The sequence below is a fragment of the Apodemus sylvaticus genome, chromosome 2 (genome assembly GCF_947179515.1).
Source record: "Apodemus sylvaticus chromosome 2, mApoSyl1.1, whole genome shotgun sequence".
Classification (NCBI taxonomy): Eukaryota; Metazoa; Chordata; class Mammalia; order Rodentia; family Muridae; genus Apodemus; species Apodemus sylvaticus.
In genome coordinates this window covers 121870408-121883127 of record NC_067473.1, presented here as the reverse complement: position 1 = coordinate 121883127, position 12720 = coordinate 121870408, and the positions used below count along the sequence as shown (strand labels likewise).

Here is a 12720-nt window from a genome sequence, read left to right as displayed (position 1 = left end):
CCTCGTCTGCCCGCGGCGGCCGCAGCTCCGTGCCCTGCCGGCCCCGGCGCGTCGGTGGGGTAGCGGGCAGCGGGGTGGCGGCGGCGCGGGGGAGCGGGAGGCGCCGAGGCACTGGGCGTCCGCCGGCGGAGGCGGGAGCCGAGGCGGAGCCGCGCCAGCCCCGCGCCGCCGCGCCCCCCGGGCCGAGCCCGGTTGCCGTGCCGCGCCGTGCCGCGCCTCCGTCCCCACCGCGCAGCCATGGCTGCGCCGCCGCCGCCGCCGCCCCGCTGTCCGCTCGCCTGAGGCGCGGCCATCCGCCGTGGAGACCATGGCGAGCGCCGCCGAGCCCCCCGGCACGGCGGCCGAGTACCTGCAGGAGCTGACCCGGATCGTCGCGGCGCAGCAGGAGCTGCTGGCGCAACGGCGGCGGCGCATCGAGGAGCTGGAGCGCCAAGTGGCGCGGCTGAGCCGTGAGAACGCCGGCCTGCTGGAGCGGCACCGGCGACACCTGGCCGCGTGCGCTCGGCGCCCGGACCCGGGCCCTTCACCACTGGGCGCCATCCCGGAGCTCAGCAGCCGCCGCGACAAGTAAGTGCAGAGCCGCGGAGCGGGCGTGCCGGGGGCGCGCGAACTTCTCAGGGGGCTGTGGAGTGAGTCCCGCGGCCGGACCTTGCCGCACCCGGGACCTCCCGGAACTGCCATCCGGCCTGACCTCGCCGCGCGGCTGTCGCGTGCAGCGCTCGCCCGCCCGCCCGGGGCTGCCTGGGCCACTCATGCTTAGTGCTCTGCACACCGACCCTGCGCCGTCCAGCCCCGGGGCCACGTCCTCCTTCCCCAAGACACTAATTCCCCTGCCACGACCCGAGATTACCCTGGCTATTTCGGACAGAGGATTAAGGAGACGCCTGGGAGGCACAGCCCCGCCGCCCTGGCCCCTGGCGTCCCAGGAGCTCCAGCCTGCAGCAGCTTCGCCTCTTCTGGGTGCTGGTGCCGAAGCTCTGCTGGCAGTCTTTGGTGCCCATCTGGGCGGGGCTCGGTCTCCAGGCTGGGGGCTTAGGTGAAGCTGGGATGGAGTTGCCTGGTTTGCCGCAAGCTTTCTGCCTACTCCTTCTGTGGTTGCCTTTGAGACTGTCAGGGGTCAACTAGAAAAAGTGTTCGATGTGGTCAGTAGCTCTAGAATTAGCGACCTGAGAGCCTTTGGGCATGCAATGCTGGAGGAGGGAGTTACACTGACTCCAGATAGGGAATCTGATTCCTTGGAGTGGGAATCCAGGCACTGGAGACAGCATTTCTCCTACCTTACGTCGGCCGTATCCTGCTGTAGCCATGGGACAGAAGGCCTGCTACAGCCTGCTTGGAACATTCATGCTAGGGCTGGTCCACTCTTTGGAAGAGAAGAATTGTGTGTATGGGTGGAGGGTCTGGAATGCCAGAATGTGCCTGAGTTCTGTGGCTCTGTCGAGGGCAGGTTGAGGTGTTATGCTTAGCCCTACTTTCTGTTCATTTGGGAGGTAGGCGATTGTGGCTAGCTCCTAACTGGGGTCATGGATTCAGAGCTTCTCCTTCCACTTGAGAGCACAGAGAAGGAGCTCTTAGTTCTGAGGCTCTTCATTAGTCCCCTTCATAGAAGCTGTGGGTCAGCCCATGCTAGATTCAAGAATGGAGAGGAAAGTGTGGGCTGCCAAAATGAAGTCTCTCGAAGCTTAGGGAGGGGGCACCAGGGCAGGGACACACATCCTGTTTTGATAGGGAACAGTGACACATGTTGGTCGACTGATGCCTCACAACACTATCCCAGGAGATATACATATATTCTTTCAAAGTCACCCCTACTGACCAACCAGAGTATGTGGACAGAAGAACTCTGAGGGGCAGTGGTTTCTTTCCTGCCTTGGGGGAGTCTCCATTGTCCATCCGGACAGTGGTCTTGGCTGAGGAGGTCAGGAGGTGCAAGTGCTGAAATTTTATTTCATAAGATTCCAGCTTGGAGACCATCTGGCTTTGCTTTCCCCCCTACTAGAGGCACAGCCAAAGCCTGTGTCACCTTAAAAAAGTATAGTGTCACCTTTAAGGAACGCAAGAGGCAGCACAGGTTTTTCTCTATAGTCTAGATCCAAGGCAGTTTGCAAACTTGAATAGGCACACTAGGAGCCTGGGCTTTTTTGCTTAATGTGTATTCTGACCTAGCAGATTTGGAGCAGGCTGGAGAATCTACTGCTTTCACAGACTGGGACATTCTATGTTGTTGGAATGTAGAGTCCATGATAAGGAACTGTGAGGAATGGGGGTAGGATAAGGAATAGGAGGGCCCCTTTAAGACAGAGCATTCCAGCCCTGTTTTCCTGTCTGCAAATAATTTCCTAGCCCTTTAGGAAAAGGAGTACCAGTTCCTTCCTCCTCCTTCCTGGCAGGAGATACTCCATATCCTTCCTCTAATTCTGCGAGATGAGATAGTATTTAACTGTTGTGCACTTAGGGCCCCGGGGTACTAGGGGATACTTTTCCAAACATAGATTCGTTGTGTCGGGGGTTATGTAAATAAAGTGACTGATGTGAAAGATGTGAAAGAGTGTGTGATGACTAATGCTCTTTGAGAGCTTTTATTAAGTACCTGTTGTATACAGAGCCATCAAAGACAATATTTGGTGATAGAAGAAGAACCACAGAACAGAAGAGATAAATAATGTCACATAAAGAAAAGAATGTGGGTAGATGAACTTGGGACTAAGGCCCAGCTCTACACATCCCAGCTGGTGACTGTGGGACAGGTCACAGATCTTTCTTTATTCCAGATTTCCTTAAATGCACACGAAGCAGGAATCAGCCTAGCTGCCTTCCATTCTTTTTCCCTAAGGTAACACACACACACACACACACACACACACACACACACACACAGGTGGGAGGAATGGACACCTGGTAGGTAATTCATGCAGGCTAGATTCTTCCCATGTCTGTCAGTTTCTCAATTCTTTGGATCAGCTGAGCCCAAGCAGGAGGTGGAAACTTAAAAGGCTAGGTGCGGAGAAGGGTTGCTGGAGCTAACAGCTGTTATTAAGCTGAGTTTCCAGAGGTGACAGAGCAGTACAGGGCCACAGTTTGAGGGAAATGTAGCTGGAGGATTGGGCTCTACTCTCTCCCTTTGGGCATGGATGACACCATTCTCAGGCTTCCCCGTTTGCATATAGTGGCCCTTATGAGAGACGGTCTGACAAACATGCTGGTTGAGCAAGATTCGACTGACCTTTTTCTAAGTAGCTGGTAGCCACTGCAGCCTGAGTTAGGAGCTCCCTGCTCACTATATAGATGCGCTTCAGGGGTCCATTGCTTTCCCTGAGACAAGAGTGAGCTTGATAATTACCTCACTAGGCATAGACATGCTAGAAGCTTTCAATCCCAGAAACCTTTAAGCTCTTCCTCACAGGGTTTTCTTGCATGTCTTGACCTCTAGTGCCAAGAGTCATTATATATTCCCAGCATTGGGGGAGAAGATTAAAACAGGGAAGAAATCCATTCATTCATGATGTCTTTGCTATCTGGGAGTTATTTGCTTCTGTTGTTATTGACGTTGATTTTCCCCTGACATCAGCACTCATATGCAGTGTGTAGTCAGCTACATTCTAATGATCTATTTCTAGAACCACATTCCCCTCACTAGAGCTTGGGTACCTTGTTGGTGCTCAGAGTATATTGCCTGAATGGGTAAAGCCTGCGAGGAGAAGTATTGGAATCATCATATAGCAGGTACGGATGAATATATTGAACTAAGTTTAGGAGAGCATGACAATATCCCCTAAGGGTTTGTTTGCTGTGTACTCATACTGTGATGATACCTTATGCATCACCACTCCTATCAGGCAAAGACAGTTGCTGCTCCCATTGTACAGATATAAAACCTAGGCTCAGAGTGATCACATGCCTTGTTTAAACTCTGCCATCTGGTTGTAAGCCAGTGCTGGATCTCACACTGTTTGGCTCCTGATCTTGCTCACCTCCTGTCTGCCTTTTACACTGTGGACTGATCAGACCCCTTCTCAGGATTCTTTTTGGCTCTTGGCCAGTGCTTGAAGGTGCATGGCATGTTTGGATCCCTTCTGCCCTATTGAATCTTGTCACCAGTGCAGTGCTTTTGGCAATGATTGTGTAAAGGGGAAGAGGTGGAAGAGGTGACCCCTTTTAGCCTTTGATCTCCTGAAGTTTCTTGGCAGAAGTAAACATCAAGTGGCTGGGGAGAGGCCCAGTGGAACAGCCTCTTCTGCCTTCTCATCTGCTCCAGGCCTCAAGGGCTGTCACATCACACATCACTCTGAGAGGACATTTTTTTTTTCCTGAAGCTCTGAGTTGGTGACTCACTCTGGGGGAGGTTTTCAGTGGCATTTAGTGTCTGTTGACTTACCAAACAAAGTGCTTTTCCTGGGTTTGTGGTGACATTAACCATGATGGTGGTGCTTCATTTCAGGGGCATGGTCAAGGATGGCTGTAGAAGAGGGGGTGTCAAGACGAAACTAGACTGTCCTAGTTGGCAGCAGGCAGATAACACAGAAAGCACTGTGGTGGTCCTGGCGAGGAGCCTTTGAGTTGTGTTTCTCAAAGTGGTTAGGAAGTACCAATATTGGGGTGTAGGGGCTAGGAAGCAGATTGCTTTTATGTGCAGATTCCTTTCTCCCTAGGAGCAAAGACTAGGGGCCTAGGAAAGGCTCTGAGGGCCTTTTTCTCCTCCTCTATGACTGTGGCTGAGAAACTGGTGGCAGGAGACCCTGTGTTTATGTTTCCACTAAATAATATTCTTGTTCTCCCAGCTGAGATAAAGCCTGTATCCAGTGCTGGGAAGATGTCCCTCTGTCAGGAACAAGCTGCACCACACTTTGGGACACTTGTCCTAGTTGGACAAAATGTATTAAACTGTAAGGGATCAGGGTGAGCCATTCGTATTTTTCCAGCAGATGGTAGAGTCCACAGAAAGATGAGGGAGTATTTTTCTGAAGCTCTCTCCCAGCCGTCTGACAAGCTAAGCAAATTATTATTTTACAACCCAGAAAATAAATCAGGGAATGCTTCTTTATCTGGCTGGTGCTGAGAGAAACAGAGAGTGGTGCAGTGTGTGAATTGCAGCTGAGAACTGCTGGTGCCTTTGACGTGAGTGTTCACACCAGCTACAGGCCACTGTGCTTGCAGAAACCTCAGACCTCAGGGCTTCACTGTGGGGAGGGAGGTGTGAGCGATTGGCCACAGGAGGCAGGCATTTGGGGACATCCATATGTTCTGTCATCAGGATGACTATTTGCCAGTTATTTTGTCTATGATATTGTTTTGACAGATGATTGGATTATTTGTGCTACTTTATTTTTTTTATAGAAGAGCAACACTTGGCTTAAACTTGGGAAGTACCCTGTTCTGTGCTTGTCTGGGTGTCAACAGGAATAATTACCACTGAGCCAGCAGAGTAACAAACATAGACAAACTGGGAGTTTGTCAAAAACTGGAAGCTATGAAGGTGAAACTGACATATCTGAAAGGGAGTAAGAGCTACTAATGCAGGCGTGAAAGCATCTGAGTTGAGTGGATCTCCTGCTTGCTGACACTGACCCATGTAGACACATGTTAGGCTGCAGACCAGATCTCCCCAACTGTAGGCTATGTGTGGCTGAGTGACGTGGGTGGAATTCCCGTGTACCAGTCTTCTCTGTGGAGCTGATAACCCAGAGTTATAGAGAATGCACTGGTCAGTAAGTACTGTGTATGGAAAGGGCCCTGTTTCCACCAATAAAGCATGGCAGCTTTGATGCTGCAATGCCCCTGTCACCCTAACTGCCCTAGGCTTCTTCTGAAGAACCTTTAAGGCTTTCTCATGACTAGTCCCTGGGCAGTTAGCCCTCATCTAGCAGTGGGTTGGAAGATCTAGCCCCTGCTGTAGCTGTTTTCCAGTGGCGCAAAGTCTGTAAGTCCCAGTCTCTCTGAGTCAGTCCCATGACAAATGAGAGTAACTACTTCTTTAGGGGATCAGGCATAGGAACTGCCTGTGGTATCTGCCACTAAAGACTCGATAAATGGTAGATTTGGAATAGGGTTAGCCAGGACATCGAAATTGCTTTGGAGGATTGTTTAGCTCCAGAATTTTCAAACATAGAAAATAGAAAGAATCATGCAGCGCCGAACACTGCTTCCCCTTCCTTCCTTCCCTCCAGGTTCTGCAATTAAAGTTTTTCAATATTTGCTTTATTGCATACCTCTGTACCCTTGAGGGTGCTTAGAAGCACATGGATGGAAGTGAACATTTATGGAGTGCCTACTGTGTCCTAGGGATGAGCTCAGTGAAACAGACATGTGATTGCTATGTCCTCTATTCACCCTGTTCCTGGGCCACACAGGTAGGCAGGATTCTTTCCTTTGACTGGGTGCTTCCCCACTGCCTCCATTTGGAAACATGAACAGGCTGGGCTGGAGTAGAAAATGGGGCTAGGCGGTGTGCAGGCCCAGAGCATCTGAAGTAAGTAGTCAGCTGTGGACATCAACACAGGCTTCCTGCAGGAGGTATCATTTGAGCTAGGGATTTAGGAGCAAGAAGGGAATAAGATAAGTCCTGAGTGGCTATGATATGTCTGTCTGTGAATGGGGACAGCTGGGCAGAAGAAGCCAGACAGGCACAGATGAGTCTTGACACATTTACCTTGCTCAGACTCATATGTAAGATGGGCAGGGACTAGGGAACAAAACTAGTTTAAACCGTTCCAAGTTGTGCCTTCTCTAAGTCCTGATTTAGAAATGTGTGTCTTTCCTTCCAGGAGGAGGCCAGAGGTACAGAGAAATAGAAGAGAGAGGTTGTAGAGGTGGCTCAGCAATTAAGAGCACTTGCTTATTCTTGCAGAGGACCTGGGTTCAGTTCCCAGCACCTACATGGTGGTTCACAAACATCTGCGACTGTTTGGAACAGTCAGCCTTCTTGACCTCTGAGGGCATCAGGCATGAGTGTATGCAGATACACACATACAGGCAAAACATACATGCATACAAAATAAACAAAACTTGAAAGGAAAAGAAAGGGAAAGGAAAAAAAAGAGAGAAAGTAAGAAAGTCTTACTTGGCTCCTGATCTTAGAATGTGTTAAATTACAACAAAACCATAACATTAATTAAGCACTTTCATTTCCTATTAATTGATTGATTGGATTGATTGACTGATTGATTGCAACGGGGTCTTATGAACTTGATATGTAGCCCAGGATGACCTTAAACATCTGATTGTCTTACCTTCATATCCTGAGTTCTAGGAGTACAGATGTACAGTGCTGAGGGTCAAGCTTCTAGCTCTATAGAAGCTAGGCAAGCATTCTCCAAACTGAGCTATGTCCCTAGCCCCAGATTCTCTTTTATGTCTGCACTGACACTGGACTCTCTTGACAGGTTTGGGCTTTATCATCCCATTTTGCAGATATGAAATCTCAAGATCTTTTTTTAGCAGTTTTCCCACCATCAGTCAGTGACAGGGGTAGGATCTGTGCCCAGGTCCACCTGCCTTTTATGGTCAGTGTGCTTCACTGCACTATGTGGCTTTGGAGCTACTTATAAGTGGGTTCATCACTATGTGAAACATTTGAGACCTTACTAGGTGTAGTACAGTTCCACTCACCCAGAACTTTGGCTAAGGAACTAGCATTAACTCCAGCTTTGTCATTCACACAGAGACCTCAGTCATTTTAAACTTTGGGTGTCAAGTTTTGCATTTTAGTGGTACTTGGGTCACCTTGAAGAGATCCGTTTGCTTCCAGGAGGCCTTGTCTCTTCATGGCAAAACAGCCAGTGGCAGTGCCCCGTTGGCAAGACCACTGCAGGCAGCATTGTGAGCAGAGATGGGAAGGGCAATACTGGACATGCCTCTTCGAGTCAGTTTGAATTTCTTACTGTACATATGTACATTTGCTAACCTTCTGAAAAGCTGCTGGTAAAGCAGTATGTGCATTTTCATTTTTTTCACATAGGACATGTGGGGACATGTGGTTATATGGGGGGCTGGAACCTATGCTCTCTTCCAGCCTTGTTCCTAAGCCTCTTTGTTAGAGGCACTTAGTGGACAGGATGGATGTCTTGACTGCTCTCTGTGTGCATTTTCATAGTGTATGTTGCACCTGTAGGGAATCAAAGGCCTTGGCTCAGGATTGGGAAGTCCGAATCTAAACTGCAGTAAGCATGGTTTGCTAAGGGCAGAAAATGGGACTTTCTTGAGGGCGTTCTGGAGCTAGCAGGGTCCTCTCAGTGTTGTGCAACAAGCTTATAGAGTATTCAGCAACATGACCAAGGTGCCATGTGAGATCCTGCTGTTCCTACCAGCTTCATTGCTCAAATGTTGGTGACACTGGGACCTGCAGGACCCTGGAAGCTGCAGGGGCCTTGATAGGGATGACATTTATGGATGGTGTCTTAGGGTTTTATTACTGGGAAGAGACATCATGAATGCAGCATCTCTTATAAAGGAAGACATTTAATTGAGACTGGCTTATAGTTTCAGAGGTTCAGTGTTCAGTCCATTATCATCACGGAGGGAATCATGGCACTCTGTAGGCAGATGTGGTGCTGAAGGAGCCAAGAGTTCTACATCTTGATCTGTAGGCAGCCAGAAGGAGGCTCTGTCACACTGGCCAAACTGGAACACACACACACACACACACACACACACACACACACACACACACACGAGACACCCCACCTCAACAGTGACATACTTCCTCTAACAAGGCCATACCTCCTAATAGTGTTACTTCCTATAGGCCAAGCATATTCAAAGTACCACAGATGGGCTGCAGAGTCCATTAAAAGCCCATAGCTGATTGGAAAGTGCAACGGCAAGTGTAGAAAACCCAGGGACACATTCCAGCCTTGTGTTTTACTTCCATTTTCTGCTCCTGAACATGAGAAATGAATTTCCCTGAGCCTCAGTTTCCACATTTCTCTTCTGGGATAGTGATAACTAGATTTCCCTCTCAGAACTGGCTGATTTGGTTGAGGCACAGGGGAACCAGGGTGTGGCAGGAATAGCTGGGAATAGCTTGTGCTGCAGGTGGGGTGAGGGAATGGGATGATGGGGCAAATTGAGCAGGGCCATGCATGCCCATTAGAGGTTTTGACTTTAATCTGAGGAAGACAGGAGTCCTTACATAAACATATGTTGGGAGGACTCGGACTCCTGGTCAGGCAGGGACAATGAAGCAGTTTACAGTAGGTGCAGTAGGACATGAGAATGGCCCAGGTGGTTCTGGGAGGGGTGGGAGGGGTACATGTGTTTTGGACAAAGGTATATGATTCCTTGCCATCTTTCTACCTGTGACAATTGTCTGCCTAGATGGAAAGAAGAAAGAACAACTCAGCCAGGAGAAAGGCTCCAATGGGAGGTTTCCTTTGTAGCTCGCAGTGCCTTTTGGAATAGTGAGTGAGGGGGCTGTGACATCCAGCTTCCTCTACCTAGGGGAGTTTCCTTCACAACCTCTGGGGAGGTGCAGCTGAAGCAGGGCTGCTTGCTCTCCTTAGGCTGGCAGGGGCTTTGAGGTAGCTTCTGGATGAGTTCATGTGCAGTAAGTGAAGAGCGCTGTGTCCAAGGCATAGACTCAGTCACCAAGGAAGACAAGACTGTCTTCCTCTACCATGTACTGGATGTGTTTCCTTGGACCAGTGCTTTTGCTCTACTCTACTTCCAGTTTACTTATTATAAAACAAGACTACAAAACATCACTTACCTGCTACTGGCAAATCCTTAATGCACGTGAATGCACCAGAGGCCATGCTGACTTGTGTCACTGTTGTCCTTTCTTCCTGGGCGAGAAGCTCATGTGTAATATAAGTCACAAGGTTAGAACTAGACGAGTTGTGGCATGTATCTACCGTCTATCTACTACTTACCACTTTGCATGTTTAGTACAAGAGAGTTTGGATCACATTCTTTGTAAAACACACTCTCTTCATCTGGTTAGCCTTTAGTTACAGACTTTTTGCATGTTTTAAACTGTCAGAGATTTAATATTATTGAAGTCAAATGGTTTCCCTAGCCTACCGATCCCCTAAAGCAGAGATACCTAGAATGTTCTCCTTCCCTCTATTCACAAACTACCATATGCTTTCATCTCTGGCTATGGGTTTTTTTTTTTTTCTCTTGTTGTTGTTTTTTACCAAGCTCTAACTTTGAGGGGCTTCAGAGCCTACCTATGAAGGGGGCTGGTCTTTGTGTATTTTGTTTGATTTTTCACCCATAGGCTGGTTTCCTTGTCCTCGCTGCTACCTACAGTGAGCCAGGCCCTGGGCTAAGGACTCAGCAGATGCCACTGCGCTTAGACTTTGCCAACATTGTTTAATTGATCCAGTGGGGTGTGGGGAGTACCAGCTTAAATAACAAAAGAGCCCACACCACTGTATGGCTACATTTCCTTACTCAAAAATGGCATGAAAAGGGGTGGGGGATATGGTTAGCATCTAACACATTTGTGCTCTTGCAAAGGACCAGAGTTCAGTTCCCACCACCAACCCAGGGAGGGTCATAACTGTGTGTACCTTTGGCTCCAGGGCATTCAATGAGGGACACCTACATACACATGCATGCACACTAACAGATACACATATCTACTCATAAAATATATATTTTAAAATAATGAAATGCATTATTCCCCACCCTTAATCATAATGATTAATCACCAATCATTATTATGATTTGCTGTTTATATTGTTTATACTTGCTCCAACTCTAATTGTACAATTAAGGGAATATCACAGGGAGGCAAAGGTGGTGGAGGTGCTGGTTTGAGAAAGAATCAGCCAAGCACATCAGATGAGAGGTATCTTTTAGGAGAGATTCTTTGAATGTTAGTCCATTATGTTTAAAAGGTATAGCAGGTAAATGTAACCAAGAGAGAAAGAGAGAGAGAGAGAGAAAGAGAGAGAGAGAATGGCTACCCTACAACCAGGTAGTGAACATCTGTAATACCAGCATTCAGGAAGCACACATATTTCTATGAATTTGAGGCTAGCCTAGTCAACAAAATGAGTGAGACCTTATTTTAAAAAATACATCAATAGCAAAAAATAATAAATTTTGAGAAAAAGGTTGCTACTCTGAATAGGGAAATTCTAAAGAGGTCAGTCCCTCAAGAAACTATAGCAAACAAACACACTAAACAATAGAACCGCAAGATACATGAAGCAAAAACTGACAGAAATAAAGGAGAATCAAACAATTAAAGAATAATAGAACATCAACACCTGGCTTTCGACAGTGACTAGAACCAGATTCAGAACACATATTTCATTCCTACCTGGAGAGAATGAGGGCAGAGGCAGGAACTGGTCAAGGATGTTGGCAGTGAATCCCAGACCCTGGCGGAGAAGCTGACAAATATGGATGCAGACCTTTGACAAACTGTGGGCACAAGGGAACCATCCTGGAAACTCTGTGGGAACAAGTTGTCTCTGCTGGTCCCATAAAGGGGCCCAGTTCCCAGCTACTAGTCTCTCTCTCTCTGTCTCTCTCTCTGTCTCTGTCTCTCTCTCTGCATTGTATATAGGTGTTTGTGTTTGTGTGCATGCATGCATATGTATGGGTATGCAGGGCAGAGGCCAGTGTTACATGCCTTCCCCAATCCCTTCTCCATCATATTTTAGGGTTCAATATGGACTGAGTTTGTCATTGACCTTGGAACTAACTTTTCCAGCTATGTTAGCCAATCAGTGAACCCTTGGGGTCTTCCTGTTTCCTCCTCAGTCTGTGATTACAGGCACAGGTACTGCTTCTGAATTTTTTTTTTTTTTTTTAACATGGGCACTGTGTAGCAGAACTCAGGTCCTCGCGCTTACATGGCAGGCACTTTACTGACTGATCTACTTCTCTAGCCTCATTAGATTTTAATGAATAATTAGCAAAGAAAGAGTCAATAGCTCAACGAGTCCACCAGTCAGCTAGCCACTTACTTACTCTACATGTTCTATTTGTTACTGTGTTAACTAAATTAAAATTTAGTCTTAAACCCAAACACCATTTTATTTTATTTTTTAATTTTTTATTTTTTTGGTTTTTTTGGATTTTAGTTTTTTCGAGACAGGGTTTCTCTGTTTAGCCCTGGCTGTCCTGGAACTCATTCTGTAGACCAGGCTGGCCTCAAACTCAGAAATCTGCCTGTCTCTGCCTCCCAGAATGTTGGGATTACAGGCATGTGCCACCACCGCCCATTTTATTTTATCTCAAGATTTTTGAGCTCAGGTTTGGGCAAAGCCTGGGTAGGCTATTCTTTTCTTGTACCATCAAGGGAAGTTGCTCTGTAGTATCTAATTGGAGATGAACTTGTCTGGAGAATGACCAGATGCCTTCACTCATACGTCTGGTACCTGTCTAAGGGTCTCGAAAGCTGAGCTCAGCTGGAACCAATGACTGGAGGGCTCTCCAGTATGAGGCCTCTCCAGTATGCTAGGCTCTGGGGAGTCAGTCAGGCAAAGAATGTTCTAAGAGTCCTGTGGTGGGGGAAGGGAGATGTGAAACTTCTTTTTGATATACTCTTGAAAGTTCCAGAAGGTCATCTCAGCTACTCCTGTCAGTCAACCAGGTGGGAAGACCAGCATAGATTCTCAGGCATGGGACTTGGGCCTGTCCTAGTTAGGGTTTCTATGGCTGTGCTAAAACACCATGACCAAAAGCAACTTGGGGAGAAAAGGGCTTATTTGGCTTATGCTTCCATATCACTGTTGATCACTGAAAGAAGTCAGGACAGGAACT

The 12720-nt window shown here is 47.9% G+C and overlaps 1 protein-coding gene across 1 annotated transcript in view; it reads left to right on the top strand.

Annotated features, from left to right (window-relative positions):
* The first annotated feature begins 291 nt into the window (after window positions 1-291).
* Window positions 292-12720, top strand: part of LOC127678063 (IQ motif and SEC7 domain-containing protein 3-like) — a 213067-nt gene continuing 200638 nt past the window's right edge. Inside the window, exon 1 of the mRNA XM_052172885.1 lies at window positions 292-567. Coding sequence (XP_052028845.1) covers window positions 308-567 — 260 coding nt within the window. The 5' untranslated portion in view covers window positions 292-307. The remainder of the gene's footprint in view (window positions 568-12720) is intronic.